Source organism: Etheostoma spectabile, chromosome 1 (assembly GCF_008692095.1).
Source record: "Etheostoma spectabile isolate EspeVRDwgs_2016 chromosome 1, UIUC_Espe_1.0, whole genome shotgun sequence".
NCBI lineage: Eukaryota > Metazoa > Chordata > Actinopteri > Perciformes > Percidae > Etheostoma > Etheostoma spectabile.
Window position 1 is genome coordinate 5983349 of NC_045733.1, and position 19287 is coordinate 6002635.

General features: G+C 38.5%; 1 protein-coding gene across 1 annotated transcript in view; it reads right to left on the reverse strand.

Annotated features, from left to right (window-relative positions):
* The window catches only part of adam10a (ADAM metallopeptidase domain 10a), a 33820-nt gene that overhangs the window by 9304 nt on the left and 5229 nt on the right, over positions 1–19287 (reverse strand). Inside the window, 6 exon segments of the mRNA XM_032519873.1 lie at positions 801–892; positions 1314–1478; positions 1761–1861; positions 5059–5217; positions 5765–5883; positions 18667–18817. Of these exon segments, the coding sequence (XP_032375764.1) occupies positions 801–892; positions 1314–1478; positions 1761–1861; positions 5059–5217; positions 5765–5883; positions 18667–18817 (787 nt within the window).

Consider the following 19287-nt stretch of genomic DNA (forward strand, 5'->3'; position numbering starts at 1 on the left):
CTTACTCATTGGGGCCCAAAAGGATCCCCCTCCTTACTTTTACAGAGCTGGGTGGTTCCCCACTTCCCCCCCCCTGAGGTTTTTCAAAAGCACCCTTTTTGCCGACCGAAGTCCTTCCCTTTATGTCTTTCCAAAATTCTTTTCCCACCTGCTGCTTTTTTCCTTTTTTAAGCAAGGCTGCAGCCCTTAGGGCCCCTTTTGGGCATTGCAAACTGCCTCTGGATCCCTCCGGGTTGCATTTGGTGGGTTTGAAGGCTTCCCTAAACCCCCCGGGGTCCCCAGGGGTTCGTGGTTTTTCCCCCCTCCTTTGGGGACCTAAAACCAAACCCTCCCCCGCAGCTTTACAATAGAAACTTTTAAAATTGTCCACTTAGGTTCAATGCCTCCAGCCTCCACAGGATGCACAAAAGCTCCGCAAGAAGCGTGAGTTGAAAGTCTGTCGGAAGAAGTCCAATAACAGACAACCTCTCTTAGATCAGGGAGGCCATTCCTCCCAATCACGCCTCTTCATTTATCTCCATCATTGCCCACGTGTACGTTGAAGTCCCCCAGTAGAACTAACACAAACAACAGTCAGAGTACCCCCCCACCCACAGGCGTAGGGAGGCAACCCTCTCGTCCATCAGGCTGAACTCCAACGCCACGACGCTCAACCAGGGGCCCAGCAACTCACACCCTGGACAACTCCGCACAATGTTCACTGCTAAGAAAATTGGTTAATGGACTTCTTTACTTATATTGATTCCTTTGAGGTCAGCTGTTGTATAAACTGATTCTGAAGTACTGAGATTCAACTCACCCTGATCCTTTTTACCATGAAGCTAATGTTTCGGATGCCCAGGAAGTCTGTGGCCTGGTAAATCGAGTCAATAGCCTTTACATGGCTGGAGATCTGAAAAGAAAGTGAAGGTGAAGTGAAAGTGGAGTAAGGACTATGCAGCAGTAGAAAAAGCAAAATATCATGCATTTATGGGTATGACACTTAGCTTTGTCACATTTCCAGACGCTGCCATTTCTGACAAAAAGTGTAACTCTGTGACACGTCTGCTAATTAGATCTTTAAGAAATTCTTGAATTTGATACCAGCAGGTTACAAAATTACCACCTGACCAGAAAAATGTTGGTAAAATATCCAAGTGGCTGGTAGATCTGCTTCAAACACCAGCCCAAAAAAAACACCAATAATCTACTGCGTGCCTTGAAAAATTTAAACATTACCTAGCCATTTGGCTGGTGGACAATAAAGTTAATTTTGCACCCTGGGTGCCAGCAAAAGGCCTCCAGACTTAAATGTGTACACACTGTGTGCTTACCTGGGCAATGACAGCCTCTCTTGTGCCATAGTATTTGAAGAAGAGGTGGTCAGTCTGGATGAAGAGCTGGCAAGTGTTTTTCTCTTTTGCTGCTGCCCTCTTTCTCCTCAGAATAACAGGACCTTGGGAGCTCTCCTCCTCCTCCTCCATCACACTGTTCACCCTCTGTACAAAAAAACGACCATCAGGATCAAATGTAAGGGAGATGGAGTCACAAAAACATTGTGCATTTAAAAAGTTGTCTGGCTTCAACATTGCAAATAATCAGGTGTTAGATGAAAGGCGTGTACACTGGTACTAAAAATATACGCATGCTCTTAATTTTGGTGTAAGGTAGGTTCCATATGAGGTAAGATCTTTTTAATCCCATGAGCCTTGTCCATCTGTGTGCTTAATTATGAGCTGAAAGGAGGGGGGAGGGTGCTTTGTTGTGATGCATGCACTCACTTTGAGCGGCTCCTCTACTCCAGATGCCTGGTACTTCTTCATCCTCTCAAGCACAGAGTGGTCAGCGCAGCCGCCCTCTGAGCCATATTTATGAGGATAATCTGGCAGATAGGGAAGAGATAAAGGAAGCGGATGGCTTACACTGCATCATGGGCCTCTTTAGAACCATGTGTGGTGGACTGTAGAAGGTAAATCAGAGTGACTCAGGGTGTAAGAGTAGTTGCAATGAACAAAAAGCTTGAGCAATATCACTTTTCTCTTTAAAATCCAAATACGGATGTTACCTTCCACTCTTCCTCCTCTCTGAACAGAAAAAGGTATTGATCTGCCTCTACTAACTGAAAACATTGCTTTTCTGTTCAATCCAGCCTTTTTCCAATTAACAACTGTTGTGTAACATCGTTTTCTCCAAGCTAGTACATACACTGCATTGCATTTTTAAGGGCAAATGGGTTGGGGCTTCACACTAACTGTGTACAATATGAATAGAATGTCTTTTGGTCCAACCAGTTCAGATCAACAAATGTCAAACAAGTCTGCCGTGTTACATTAACAGACTACTAGGGGAATTCTCACAGTATTTTTAAACATATACAATCTCTACTGTGTTCCTACCCAGATGGCACACAGTGTACAAAGTCACAGCTTTTTTTTTCATTTAAACAATACACATTTCAGCAACAACATATGAATATGTGTCCCACTAGAACAAGACCATCTGGCTTCAGCAGCTGTCTTCACTGGATCACAAAAACAAGGTGGGATCAGTCTCTCAATATACAATCACCACCTCTGCTGGTAACCACAACACAGTTCACCACTGGCCACACCCATATGGCAATCCCCTGTCAAAGAAAGTATGATTCAAGGTTTCCCTACATCTCTACAAAGGTTATTTCAGATAAAGGAGGTATGAACAAACAGCTAATGACGAGGAATAGATCATGTTTATTTAATGTGCCATGCAGTATATTAAGCTTATTGAGGGTCAGCAGCCAAAACTCCAAATTAATTGAACAATAATAAACAATGATAGTGTGTTTTATATCATTTTAAGGGACTGTTAATAAAAATGTGTTCTGATGATGTGGGTTTAAATGAGGGATAGACCGATTATCAGGCCATTTTTTGGCAGTTTGTAGATATGTATTGGCATTTTATTTGAACAATAACAATAAAGTTTATTAAAGTGTGCTACTTAAGTAATGCCGGTGTTGCACCAGGCTAAAACAATACACGCACTGAGACAAAAAAATGCATTGGCCCACCTATCTACAGCTAGGGGAGACCGTGACAAGCCCTATTTCAACAATGTAAATGCATATTGGTTCCAAATATTGGTTATTGGTTTCATTAACTACCAATAATCAGTATTGGCCTTGAAAACACAGTATCCCACTAGTTTCAATTTAAACGTAAACTAATGTGTCACTTGAATTCTGAGCAGCTCGTATTTGCAAAACTTAGAATCCCAATAATAGTGGTGCAGAACATCGGTCTAAATGTCTTGCAACTGTTGTCGGTCACACAGTGAGAAGAACAGTCCTGTGTGGTTACTGAACTGACTGGAGACAACACATTCAACCTCTCACAATGTGTTTTCAATTTCTTCAGAGAAAGCCTTCTTTGTCCCTAGAGTGAATGCCGTCTCATTCAACTGCTCATCAAAAGGCCCTCGCAATTTGGACAGAAGTAAAAAAAAAAAAAAGAAAGAAAAAAAGCCAAGAGTCAGAAGTGAGGACCATCATTCCTCTGTCTTTTTGTACAGATACCAAATACCACAGAGACTCCTAGAAAACAAGATTTCACAGTTGGTTTAAGAATTACATATCTTAAAGTGCACATATTATGCTCATTTTGTAGATTCATAAATTGTATTTAGGTTATATCAGAATAGGTTTATGCGGTTTATTATTTTTTTTTAAAACACTATACTTTTGTTGTACTGCACATTGCTGCAGCTCCTCTTTTCACCCTGGGTGTTGAGCTCTTCGTTTTAACTACCGAGAGAGGCATCTCACTTCTATTCCATCTTTGTTGGGAGTCGCACATGTGCAGTACCTAGGTAAGGACTATTACCTAGTCAGAAGCAGAGTATGAGGGCGTGCCACGCTAGCAGCTAGGCAAGCATTATAACGTGTGTTACAAAGTGACGCACGTTTGTCACAAAAATAAAGGCTGGACTACAATAAAGCAGTTTGGAGAGGTTTGTGAACAGTGTTTTCTGTTGGAGATAGTAAGTGCATTTGGGGTGTCTTTTTCTCTTTTATAAACCTATAACATGCATAAAAAGATATTTAACACAATAAAGAAAAAGGGGAAAAGCATAATATTAGCTCTTTAAAATAGTCTAAAGTTAGGTAGCTTTTCAAGCATCTTAAAGAGCTGAATATTTATTTTAAAGCTGAGGTGTAGAGAATAGGTCTTTATGTGAATAAATGAATGACTTTTTCGGCTGTTGTTTTCAGTTTACTAGGATATAAATGTAATGTGTAGATGGAGGAGGGGTCACCATAAAACCCTGCTGTCACTGTGCATTAAGGTGCATGTGGGATGGTAGGAATGTGTTCATTTAATAATTACAAACAAGTAAGTGTGCACTACATTCCACCCGTAATCAGCAGTGATAAGCAGACAAATCTTGCCAAATGCGAATTGAATATAAAAAGCTGGAATTAATGACCCAAGTTATAAAAGAAAAACTAACATATTTTTTTCTTTTTCTAGAGGGTTTGACTTTAGAGAGAGTGCAGTGAATCAACCAGCCCAAAACCCGGGCGGGGTTCATATCAGACTTACTGCCCGTCTGCTAAATGCAATTCTTTGAGCTGACTCTCAAGTTGCTGGATTGTGTTTACCCACAACCATACTTTGCCTGTCTGAGCATCTATCAGTTGGTTGTAGTCTGACATTTACAAATATGAATTATATCTTTGCTGTATCATGCTCCAATACTGCTTCCAGTATAAACACTGGAACAACTTGTCCGTTGCCCAAGACCTAGAGCCAAATCCTGCTGATACCAGCCCATTAAACATAACCTTCTGTCCAACCTTATTTTTCTTTTAATATACCATTAATTTAACAGCATAGAACAAGTCAGGTAAAAATCTTAAGCCAACACACTCCTACACTAATGCATTTCAAAAAGGTTACAATTTAAAAGTACTTGTACTACAACTAACAAGTCACATGTTTGCAGCATATCTAAAGGCAAGGGAGTTGCGTCGTTCCCGACAGGTGTGGTTTAGACCACATTGTGTCTTTCAGTGAAGCAAGTGCAATGGCAGGTACTCACTGATATCATCCTCGTGATAGATGACAGAGTGGAAGGGCACATTCTTGTTCTTTAGGTATCTCTCCGAGGGTTCAACATAGTATACTCCTTGGTGGGTTTTAATGAAGCCCTCAAAGCGGCCATCAACCACGGAGCCATGGGTCAGAGTGCCCTTTTCCCCTGAAGCACAAAGAGAATGAGAATGAGTAGGGGCAGTCAAAACAGTATTTTTCTGTTAAGTAAAATCCTTCCAAACCCAATAAACAATGAAACACATCTGATCTGAAAAATACTTTAGGTCCCATTTCCCTTTGTTACACAAACACTGATCAAAACCGGACAGACAAAATTTCTCTTGTTCATTTAAACTCTGCTGGAGACAGGCAGATGTCCGGGAAGGGAAGGGATTAAGAGCAGAAATTCTGGATAAAAAATAAAAGTAAAAATAAAATGTGCTGTGTGTATTCGTTTGTGATGTGATAAATACTGGGCAAAAACTACCTTTTCCTCTAACACATACAATATTCAATAATGCTGTAGATGGAAACATTGTCTCCTCAGTTGTTTGAGAAGTTACTAACGAGATGATATAAGGGATTGTGTTGGGATGATACAAAGAAAAATTATGCAAAAAAATAAAAGCACTGTGATTATATTAGAGACATTTCCTTAGGAAAAAAACTGCACTTCCCCCCAGGATGTGGTGTGTGGAGACAGCTGGACTCACCAAAGATTTCTCCACTGTAAATATGTGATGTATCAATAGGTTCCACCTCTCCTGATACCTCAATGATGAGATCTGGGGAAAATAGAGTTGTATCTCTCTTCATCCGCAAGTTAAAATGTCTAAAGAGATGAATAGGAGAAAATGTGTAATTAGCATTAAACATCAAGTGCTATGTTGTACTTTGACACACCCTTAAAGCTTCAGTAGGTAACTTTTGTAAAAATGTATTTTTTACATATTTGTTAAAACTGTCACTATGTCCTGACAGTAGAATATGAGACAGATAATCTGTGAAAAAATCAAGCTCCTGTGGCTCCTCTCTGTGCTCCTGCTGCCACTTGCAGAAATACACCGCTCCCAGTCAAAAACAGCCAATCAGAGCGAGGAGGACTGTCTTAGCAGTGTCAATCACCACGTGTACGCGCTGCTCATATCCCTCCCCCGCACAGGCGTACCGCCGTTCGAGAGCTGCGTGAAGCTGACACCCCACCCACGTCAAAAAATTCAGCAAATAGTCTGAATGGTTAGTGCTCCGTTGTGCAGGTTTGTGCCGTTAAATTTTCGTTTGTGCAGTTTTGGTTTCTGAGTATTTAAAAATTATTTTTTAGCTCCATCTAGAGTTCACCATCCCCCATATTGCTCCAAAACAAACCAAAGTGGGCTAGTTCGTTAGTGCTCCGTTTGTGCAGGTTTGTGCGTTGAAATTTTCGTTTGTGCAGCTTTCGTCTTTGAGATATTAAAAGTTATAATTTTGGCCGATGACGTCACCATCCCCCCATATCGCTCCAAAACAAACCAAAGTGGGCTAGTTCGTTAGTGCTCCGTTTGTGCAGGTTTGTGCAGTTAAACCTGTCGTTTGTGCAGCTTTTGTTTTTTTGTTGTTTTTTTTGTTCTCAGAAACCAAAACTGCACAAACGAAAATTTTAACGGCACAAACCTGCACAAACGGAGCACTAACCATTCAGACTATTTGCTGAATTTTTTGACGTGGGTGGGGTGTCAGCTTCACGCAGCTTCCATGAGGATGTGGAAAGCATCGGTGGCACTGCTTACTAGCCTGCGCGTTCACGGCAGGCCCCGCTGTGGGGAGGAGCTGTGGCGCAGCAGAGAGCAAGGGGGAGGGACCTGTAAGGTGTGCTTGTTCAAATTTTTAGGCTAAGTCCATGTTTTCTCAGAACTCCCTACTGCAGCTTTAACCCTGGTAGTGTTAATGTCATGTTCTCACCATAAATGTTTTTATATAAAAGCATGACACACACTGGAAAGCTGAGACAGCACACAAGGAATTTAGTGGAAAAAGCAGCATCTTTCAAACAATTTCACTGAGTTTCACAATACTGCTGGTTGTTGCTCAGTATTGCTGTGTTCAGTGAGTTAGAATAATTGTGTCATGAGGGAAAGCACATGAAAATTAGTGCAAAGCTTTACTTCTTTATAAAAAAAAAATAAAAAAAAATAGGTCATTAACCATGATGTCAAAGACAAAAAGACGAGCATCACATGAGGTGCACATGAGGCGTTAGCTTCCCAGAAACCTGAGGCATTGTAGGGAGTACTTCAGAAGAATATTCTTCACCAGGACTCTCTTTAGTACACATGGCTTGGTCCCAAGTTGTGAAGCTACCTCCAGAGGATTTAAATTGTGTTCACATCGCTACCTCATACTGAATCCTTTATGGATTGCACCATTTTTGTTTTCTGACATTAGCACTATTCGCAAAAAGACAAAACCCATTTCAGGGACATTTTTTAATGACCGGTCAACTGTCTAAACGTTTTTAAGTGGTCTGCAGCTCTTTTAATACATGTCCTTTAATTGGCAGGTTGTAGCCTCATATAACCTGAGATCAGGCATTGATAGGCAGGAATACATTTTTTAAGAAGCATACAAGTGTAGTCACAGTCCATGTTTTTAATCATTTATGTATTGTTTTTAATCCATAGTATGGGTCAAGCTTTGACTGGGTAAAGCCCATCCACTCTGCCGGCAATTTGATTTCGCCCTCCAGCTCGGCCTGGAAACCTGCACGTTTAAATCTCCTTCTTCAGTTCACAATTTTTCGGGAACCAATCACAAACTGACTTATCTACCGCGTTATTGGTGTGTTTATTACGATGATGATATCAAAGTGACCAAGCAGCTTCTTTTTTTACATTCAACATAGCGGCCGCAGAACGCCACGGAAGCGCAGAAACTCGCTGATGCCGCTGTCGCTTCTACATCACCCGGATCGTTAGTCTGGTGGTTAAAGGACTACCCAACTGCATACAGAGTCATTTGAAATATGCCCGTTGGTCACACCTCTTAAGCATAGAAAATACAGAGCAGACTCCCCAGACCAATGCTCAACTCAACTCTAGTGAGCTTGTCTTGGTCTGGTGATAGCCAGACTAGGTCAAGCTACAAAACACTGAGTCCTTCATTTCCCACAACCAATAGTACATTTTGTTGCATGGTAAAGGCCCATGTCATTGAAACTCCTCCAGTTGGTAACATAAGCTATCTGTTAGACATTTTCTCTCAAAGCCCAACATAAGATAATGTAATGTCATCAACAAGGTTATTTTTTCAGATTTTGGAAAGCTTCCTCCAAAGCCACAGAGGACATCATATGACTGTTTTCACAGGCTGAGTAGCACTCCCCATGACAAGTAAACTAGCCTTTATGTAAAATCAGTGAATGCCCAAGTAAGGTTTGTGTGGCAAACAGACCGAATGTATGGGGTTATTTCCCTCAAAGCAGCTCAGGACATGGCACACCATTAAGGTCAACTTAAACCGATGTTTTCGCAGAAGCAGGTGTACTAAGGAAAAAAAAGTGCATAATATGTTTCTGTAACTAAGTAAATTACTATATTGATGTTATCAAAATCTGTCATTGGAACTGGGAATCTTCTGTCAGACGAAGATTTCAACTGAAGCCAAGAGAAAGCAACAGAAAGAAAAAAAGAAGAAACAAATTTTGAACAAAAACAGAGACTTCAATATGACCAACATTGAAGTCAGTATTGTAACACAGAGATCATCTGGCAATAGTTCAGTATAAATCCACTGTTGTTATTCATCCTGGCACACCCATTTCAGTCTTCAATGAAGGACCCAAACTTCATCAATTTCCCATCAAAGGCACCATGGCAGCGGGGAATCCCAAAAAACGATCAATACACATAAAAATATACACAATATTAATATACATAATAATACATACATATACAACATAAAATATATACATACATAACAACATATTATATAAAAAATATATACAGATATATATATAATACAATATATATATACATACATATATATATATATACATACATACTATTTACATATTGTAATATATATATGTAATACATATATATATAAATAAATATAAATATTTTAATATAACCCCACAAATATATATTACATATATATATATACACATATAGATACATATACAAATATACATACAAAATTAAAACCCCCAATACATAAAAAACATATAATACATAAATACATAACATTATATACATACAATATATAACCAATATATATAAATACATTAATACATATAATATACAACCCCCATATATATACATAATATTATTAACAAAATATTTACATATATATATATATACACATATATATACATAATGATATATACATATAATAAAACATATATATACATACATAACTATATACATATATATATACATCCCATATATACATATATATATACATATACATATTTTAACATATATATATACATATATATACACTCACCGGCCACTTATTAGGTCCCCCATGTAGTAACGGGTTGGACCCCTTTTGCCTTCAGAATGCCTCAATTTTGGGCATAGATTCAACAAGGTGCTGGAAGCATTCTCGGGAGTTTGGCCCATGTGACATGATGGCATCACACAGTTGCCGCAGATTTGTGGGCTGCACATCCTGATGCGAATCTCCCTTTCCACACATCCCAAAGATGCTCTATTGGATTGAATCGGTGACTTGGAGGCCATTGAGTACAGCGAACCCCATTGTCATGTTCAAGAAACCAGTCTGTGATGATTCCAGCTTTAGACATGGCGCATTTCCTGTGAAGACCATCAAAATTTGGGTACTTTTGGGTCAAAAAGGGATGGACTGGCAGCAAAATATAGGTGGGCTGTGGCTTGCAAGATGTCAATTGGGTACAACCCAAAAGGGGTTGCCAAGAAAATATTCCCCACCCAGACACCACCACCCCCCAAAAAGTTGATCAAGGAGGATGGATCCTGCTTTCATTTTGTAGACCCCAAATTGCCCCTCCCCCGCTTTCGCACCCGAAATCGAGCCCATAAACCCGGGAAAATTTTTTTCCATTTTCTTTTGTCCAATTTGATGGCTTGTCAAATTGTAGTCTCAGTTCCTTCTTGCTGAAAGGAGTGGAACCCGATGTGGTCTTTGCGCTGAGCCCATTGCCTCAAATTTGGACGACGTGCGTTCGGGAATGCTTTTGCCCCCTTGGTTTAAAAGGGGGGTTATTTGAGTATGTTGCCCTTCTATCACTCAAACCAGTCTGGCCATCCCCTCTGACCTCGGGCCCAAAAAGGGCTTTCGCCCACGAATCCGCCCACTGGGTTTTTCTTTTTCGACCTTTCTCTGAAAACCCTAGAGATGGTGTGCGTGAAAAAAAAGATTACAGTTCTGAAATACTCGCCCGGCCTTTGGGCCCCAACAATATGCCAGTTCAAAGCACTCAAATCACCTTTTTTCCCCCATACTATGCTCGGTTTAAAACTGCGGGAATTCTTTTTTGACCATGTCTACATGCTAAATCACTGAGTTGCCGCCATGTGATTGCTGCTTAAAATTAATGTTACAGACGCGTTGGACACGGGTACCTCAATATTTAAGTGCCGGTGAGGAGATATCTACATTACTACATCAAATATACTATTCCCATATTGATGCACAATTATATTAACAGATACAGTGTACCTATATATATGGCATATAACATATATATATACAATTATATATATAAAACCATATATAAAACACACATAAATATATACATATATCATAAAATATAACACTATAAAACATTATATTCATATACATATATACATAATATATACACATATATATATACATATACATATATACATATATACATATATACAATATATATATATATATATACACATATACATATATATACACATATATATATATATATATATATAAAATACATACATATATACTATATAACATACATATACATATACACACACACACACACACACACACACACACACACACACACAGGTTTGGGCACCCCAGGTAAAAATTCTATTTTCTATTAATGTGAATAAAATCTCCAAAAGGCATCAAATGACATTTGAATAATATGCCACAAAAATAGATTTTACATTTACACAAATAACAGAAAACTAAAAAATGGCATCTGCAAAAGTTTGGGCACCTTGCAGAGTTTATAGCATGCACCGCCCCCTTTGGAAAGCTGAGACCTGACAGGGTCATGGATTGTTCTCAATCATCGTCTGGAAAAACCAGGTGATGTCAATCTTAAGCTTTTAAATGCCCAGACTCATCTGACCTTGGCCCAACAATCAGCACCATGGGTTCTTCTAAGCAGTTGTCTAGAAAACTGAACTAATAAAAAGTTGACGCTCACAAAGCAGAAGAAGGCTATAAGAAGATAGCAAAGTTTTTTTTTTTAGATGCCAATACCCTCTCTTTTCGGAATGTAAATAAGAAATGGCAGTCATCAGGAACAGTGGAAGTTAAAGCAAGATCTGGAAGACCAAGAAAAATATCAGACAGAACAGCTCGCAAGATTGTGAGAAAAGCAAGTTCAAACCCACGTTTGACTGCACGATCATCCAGAAAGACCTGGCAGACACTGGAGTTGTTGTACACCATTCAACTATAAAGAGATACTTTTACAGATATGATCTTCATGGAAGAGTCATCAGAAGAAAACCTCTTCTACGTCCTCACCACAAAAATCTTTGAAGTTTGCGAATGAACATATAGACAAGCCTGATGCATTGTGGAAACAAGTTCTGTGGTTAAAATAGAACTTTTTGGCCGGAATGAGCAAAGATACATTTGTAGAAGAATAGGCACAGAATTAAAAAGAACCTCTGTCCAACTGTTAAGCCTGGGGGTGGATCAATCATGCTTTGGGGTTGTATTGTAGCCAGTGGCAAAGGGAACATATCACGAGTAGAAGGAAAGATGGATTCAATAAAATTTCAGCAAATTTTGGACGCTATCTTGATGCCATCTGTGAAAAAGCTGAAGTTAAAGAGAGGATGGCTTCTACAAATGGATAATGATCCATCAACACACCTCAAAATCCATGGTGGATTACATCAAGAGGCGTAAACTGAAGGTTTTGCCATGGCCTTCACAATCTCCTTACCTCAACATAACTGAAAATCTGTGGATAGACCTTAAAAGAGCAGTGCGTGACAGACAGCCCAGAAATCTCAAAGAACTGGAAGACTTTTGTAAGGAAGAATGGGCGAAGATACCTCAAACAAGAATTGAAAGACTCTTGGCTGGCTACAAGAAGCGTTTCCAAGCTGTGATACTTGCCAAAGGGGGCAGTACAAGGTATAAACTCTTTTGCAGACACCTTTTTTTTTTCTGTTATTTTGAAAGTGTAAATGATGAAAATAAAATCTAACGCTTTGTGACATGTTATACGAATGTCTAATCTGTCATTTGATGCCCTTTGGAGATTTTTCCATCTTTTCTTGGCTTCTTTATGCACATTAATACAGATTTTTACCTGGGGTGCCCAAACTTTCGAGCCCCACTATATATATATATATATATATAACCACTACAGCCTAGCCACAGCAATGGCTACAGCTACAATCACAGCAACAGCCAAAGACATATCATCCCATGGCTGTAGTCATAATCACAGCTGCACAGCAGTCATAGCTAGCGATGGTCTACTACATAACACTACATCATACAGCTTAGCCTTTCACAATGGATCAGAGGGAATGCAAAACATATAAGTAAGAATATAAATGAGATAATGGATTAAATATATAAAAGGGAAAGAATTTTAACTTTACCACCCCCCAAAATCAAGAAATCACGGGACATTTAAAAAAATAATAAATTATAATCAGGCCAAATGGTAACAAAAAAAAAGAAAAATCACTGTCCTGAGCCAAAAACCTGGACAAAAAAAAGGGTTTGGGAACAAACATGGGGAAAAGGCCCGGGGGAAATGAAGCCCGCGTTTGTCATCTCACAAAAAGCACCCTGACCGATAAATTTTTGGGACATATTAAAAAATGCGAACTTTACGGGACTAAAGAAATTGCCAGTCATAAATTTTGTCAGAAAATCACCACTAAAAAAACGTGCCTTAAAGCCACGTTCAATGGTATGCCTACAAAAAGGCAAATATTTACACTATATGCAGAATATGTATATTTAAAACAATATTATACGTCTTAAATATAAACATACTTCACGTTTTATAACCATATATCCTTTGTGTTTTGGACTGTCCCCACTTTGGGAAGCAAAACGGTTTTCCCCATTTAAATTAGTTTGTGTTTAAAACCCCAAATAACTAAAACTAGGGAACACATTAGAGAGCAATGGGGCCCCTAAACACTATCAAGCTTTCAAATTCACCCTGTCATTTTCAGAAAATCTGTTTAGCATTTGACTTGCCTGATAATGATAAATTAAATTTAATTAACAATGCACTATTTTTGCCTCTACAGCTGTGTCAGGCCCTCTCTTTGGGTTCACTCACCTGGTTTTGAACCCAAATGTCCCAACCCAAAACACTACATTGGGGCTCCCCAAAAATTTACAACACATTTAAATTGGCCCAAAAAGAGGAATAAAAAAAAACATTTTTGGGAAATTTTTTTTAATACCTAAAATTAAAAAAAGAGGTAAAATCCAACCTTTAAAGGGCACCAAATTTTTTTTGTGCTGAATAACTATTGTAAATAAATAAAAGTTTTTATTTAAAAAAAGGGGTTTATAAGATTTACCCCCATGTTTAAAATTCCCCCAAAGGCAGGAAAATTTTATTTAAAGGGCCCGTTATTTTCCCGGATTTAGGATATTATGCACCTGTAAAGTTCCCTTGGCTTTAATTAAAAAAGCCCCAAAATCATCACATACCTTCACCATGCTTAGAGATTGGGATTTGGGTTTTTTTTCAGTTGAAATAATACCTGGTTTGATTTGCATTGAAGATGATTTATAGAAATACCCATGCCCACCCCTAAGCCCTGGTGAAAGTATGTGAGGATGGGGGGGCATTTTTAAATTTTAAAGGCCCAAAGGGAAATTTAAACAGGTTCATAATACCTGAAACCAGGGAAAAACGGGCCTTTTAATAAAAAAAATCCGCCTGCCTCATGGGAAAATTTTTTATAGGGGTTTTGTATACTTTTGACCCCGGGATTTTTAAAAAGAAAATTTATTTATTTCCCAAAATTTTTTTTCATTCACAAAGAAAATTTGGGGTCCTTAGGTTTGGGGTTTTACCTCATTTTTTTTTTTAGGTATAAAAAATTTTCCCAAAAATGATTTTTTATTCCTCTTTTTAGTCAACCCTTTAAATGTGATGTTTTTCCTTTTTAGACCAATGTATATGACTGGGCTTTTTTTACTGTTATTTCGTTAAATCACAGTCAAAGCAATTAAAAAAAATTTTGTGTTGGAGTTTTTTAAAAAATTGCAAAAACTTTAATTTTACTTAAATATTTCATTTTCAGTGAAAAGGAAACCAATTTTTTTTCTAAATATTTGGGTTTCCCTTTCCTTAAACTAAAATTTAGTTATCGGTAAGGCCCCTTTAAAGAACAATTTGGGTTTTCAACTACTCTTTTAATTTCAAATGTTTTTAAATCGTAGTTTTCAAAAGAGGTTTAAAAAACATCTCACAAAAGATCTTTCCTGGAAAGGGGGCACTAAAAGGAAAAATTTATTTGTGTCCCTTCCCCCAGGGATTGTATAAAGGGCGTGTTGCCCTTTTTTTTGGCACCTCTCTTTGTTTAAAAAACCCTTCACAGAGACAACGTCTGCCCTGCCTTGTTTCCTCACCTGATTTCCAAAACCCCAAAATCATTTTATTGGCCAAAAAAAAAAGCTTTTTCTTTTTACAACAAACCTTATAGTGCCACACAGTCCGCCTTGGGGTAGAGGGGGAAAAGGGGCAGTCTGTGGGTTACCGGGTGACACACTTGGGAAACCAGTTTAAATTTAGTGAGGTAGTAAAGCTAACGGGAAAAACAAAATAAATTTGGGAAAAAGGCTCAACATATTACCAAAAACACAAAAAAATTTTTGTTTTTTTCAATTTTTTTTAATAAAAAGAATGTTTTGCAATAATTTACTTTTGTTTGTTTTAAATTCAAGAAGCAAATTGTTGTATTTTAGAAGAATACTGAAATCAGCAGAACTGAGTATACTTTAGCATAAGTTTTTTTATATTTTTTCGCAAGTAATATTGTTATCGCGATATTAGTATGTCACATATTTTTCTCATATCTTGCAGCCCTAACAACATGATATCAGTCAACACAACATATGACAAAGTCTCTCTGACACAATTAAAAACACACAGGTGATATTTGTTCCAAGACTATGCTACTGGCTTGCTGCCTGTGCTTGAGTCCACCTTTCTAATGCTGCAGAGAACTTGACCATTCATAGCTGGAGCCATTAATGCAAAGCTAAACTTCCTCCTTTCCCTCCCGGTCAATGTCAACATACATCAATGAAAATCCAAATATTTGTCATAGATGTCATGTAACAGCCAGAGGGTTATTATATTATTATGTAAGTTGTAATAGTTTGACACTTCTTCATTATTCTGTCTTCATACATGTTGTCTTAACTGCTCATAAATCTCTTTTTTTTTTTTACTCTTATCCTGCTCAGTGAACTGGACTTCAGTACTCTACATTGAAAATATCTGGCCTGCTCTTGACATACCTTGGTTGGTGCAATACCCTACTCATTCCTCTGCTTACTTAGAGCACCCATGAGAGTTTGTTTATAGTAAATACACTGAAGGTCCATTTGGCCAAGATTCTGCATTATACCACAAACTATCTCTAATTTGACTCCCTCCACAAAATTGTTTATGTCCTCTTTAGAGACTACAGTGGACAAATGATGATGCTGTACGACGCCGTGGTTACCCCACCAATACAGGCAGTGCCAGCAGTCTCTCCCAGGCCAAAGATTAAAAAAAGAGCACAAAAACACAGGAAAAGGATCTGTTTGACAGAGCCTTGATAACCCACAACAGACAAGCGAAGAGGAAAGGAGGGTGAGCTTGCTGAAAAACAGTTTTGCTGAGGTAAATTGTTTCGCTCCTTAACATGGAAAAAATTTAAAAAAGCACCAGAGCAATGCAGATAGGCATGAGGATGAAACAGACAAATGGTTCTTTACTGTGTGCAGGGTGGTGGAGATAGTAAAGAGCTGATATTCATGTGCAAATTAAAGGCTGCAGGTAAAACAAACTGAGTGAGTCAAGGGAAGCCAGCTAGACCACATTTTCTATGCCATGTGTTGAGCCACTATGCAGGCTGAAACTGGGGTCTAGTAAGAAAAAGGCTAGCATGACTCAATGTATCCTTGGAGTTGTAGCATATCTTTGAACTCAATGGACCTAATAATTGTATTTAAGCCATATCATTGGATCCATGCAGCATCTAAACTTTTTTGACTCAGAAATGCAAGTTAAAATGTTCTTCTTCTTTACTTTGTAGAAATGAAACCCACAGACTCACAAAGACATATCTAGAAAACAAAATCACCGGCTAGGTCTCTGAACAACAACTATTTCATTTATTCCAAATGCTTTACTCACACACAATCTGCTGCAGCCCACTATCACTTTTAGGGTGGCAACTAACGATTATTTTCATAGTCGATTAATCTGTCGATCATTTTCTCAATTAATCAATTAGTTGTTTGATCTATAAAAATGTCAAAAAAAATTGGATCAGTGTTTCCCAAAGCCTAAGATGACGTCCTCAAATGTCTTGTTTAATAAAAAAAAAAAGGCTCAAACCAATAATGGATTATGTTAATAGTTAATAGTTGACAACTAATCACACACTAACACACTAAGCAGCTCGTGTCATCACCAGAACCCCCTCTTTTCATCATATAACCCCGGTCCTTCAGCAGCTCCATTGGCTTCCAGTTCAATTCAGAATACAATTTAAAATCCTTCTGCATACTTTCAAAGCCATCCATAACCTTGCTCCTCCATATCTATCTGAACTCCTTCACATCGCCGGCCCCTCCCGCTCCCTCAGATCCTCCTCCTCTATCCACCTCACTGTACCCCCAGCTTGACTTGTCGCCATGGGAAACAGAGCCTTCAGCCGCTCTGCTCCCCAGCTCTGGAACTCACTCCCACCTGACCTCCGCAATCTCGACTCTCTCCCCCTGTTCAAAACTAGACTCAAAACCCACCTGTTCCAGCTTGCTTGTTTGTAAATACAAAAAAAAAACCATTTTTCATAACTGTTTACACTTTTCTGTTCCCTGTATCTGTCTATTATTGTCTGTAAAGCAACCTTGAGTGCTTAGAAAGGCGCTGTTAAATAAAATGTATTATTATTATTAATCGATTCATCGTTGCACCTCTAATCACTTTAGTTTATACCAAGTGATGAGAACCGATACAAATTTAAGAACATCTAAACGGTGTTACTGCCTAAAATAGTCAGTTTCCAAAACAGGGATGGCACCACTGTAATCAGACAACTTGACAAGGACTCATCTTGAATTACATGTAATTTGGTTCCCAGTATGTTTTAGAATTGACTTTAAAATTTTATTGATCACTTTTAAAGCTCTTCATGGCCTCTCGCCTGGTTATATTTCTGACCTTTTAGTCCCATATACACCAGCACGCACCTTGAGATCCTCGGGCAGAGGTCTGCTATCTGTTCCAGAGTCTCGACTGAAAACTAAAGGGGACAGAGCGTTTGCTGTCAGGGCCCCGAGGCTCTGGACCAGCCTGCCCGAGGAAATCAGGTCAGCCGAGTCAGTGAACTCTTTTAAGTCCCTTCTTAAAACATACTTTTATAGGAGAGCCTTTCCCGATCTTATTCGACTTTATTTTATCCCTTTTATTTTATTGTATTTTACTAATTTTATATGTATCTGTATTTTAGTCTTTTCAGTGTTTTCATGCTTTTATCTTTTTGTATTATTGTCTCTTGGATATTATTGTCTTTACACTTGTTAAAGCACTTTGTAACTTGTTTTTGAAAAGTGCTCTACAAATAAAGATTATTATTATTATTTTTATTATTACTACTATTAAAAAAAGATTCAGAATGAGGTGGTTTAGAATACAAGGGGACTTCACTGTCCGAGGGAAAAACGGGAAGGATTTGATTACAGTTTGTGATTAGTCTGGTCTTTTCAGAAATTTAAGTGGCCACAATGGTCTCTCAGAGAAGCCTGCACCATAGTGGCACTGGCAGGTATCTCTTATACCAGGTATAAAAGATATTGAAATTATGAGATATAATTTAAACCAATGCTACTTAATATTGTTTTTAAATTAAAGTAAAAATGTATTTATTTGTAGGTCTAATCAACAAAATGATTACAGCATGTGTTAACAACTAAAGTGCATAGGGCAAGCACAAAAAATTTAAAATTCATGCAGCACAGTATGAGGTTAAAGTGAGAAGACAGAAAGAAGAAGAGAGAGAGGAGAGAGAGAGAGAGAGAGAGAGTAGAGAGAAGAGAGGAGAGAGAAGAGAGATAGAGAAGAGAGAGAGGAGAGAGAGAGAGAGAGAGAGAGGAGTGAGTGAGTGAGTGAGTGAGTGAGTGAGTGAGTGAGTGAGTGAGTGTGTGTGTTTAAACTGACCTTCCATGTGCATGGAAGTCCAGGTGCACAGTCCTGTCTTGAGGAGAGAGGGCCCTCTTGGCTCTCTGGTGACTGTTGTGCAGGGCTTCTGTGTCATATGATAAACCCTCATAATGACGAATATATTTATCCAACGGGTTCCCAAACTGACCTGAAAGAGAGTTCAGTGGCTCATCAACATTTGTTAAACATTTGCTGCAAGGGCAACATTTCGCTTTCATATGTTACTATGATTCTTGGTTATTAGTCTTAGTATTCATCTATTTTATATAGAATGTGACTGACATAACCGTTAAAATAGTCACTTCATGTTTTGATCATTTGGTGAATCATTGTTTAATCTGGTTAAAAAAACAACTAGGGTTTCCTTTGCATTCCGGGATTGCTTCGGTGCTGCAGGAAATTCCACCGGATGCACGTATTTTCCGTTTCCTTCTGCTTTCTTTGTGTTGGGATTCGGTGGATTTATGAGCACTATAGTTTACTGCTCCTCAAATCTCTGCATGGTAAATTGAGACAGCTAGCTAGTCTTTCTGTCCAATCTGAGTTTTCTCTCGCACGGCCATTTTGCAGCAGCTCTGTGCGGAGTTTAGCACCGCCCATGATGACTGTTATTGGTTT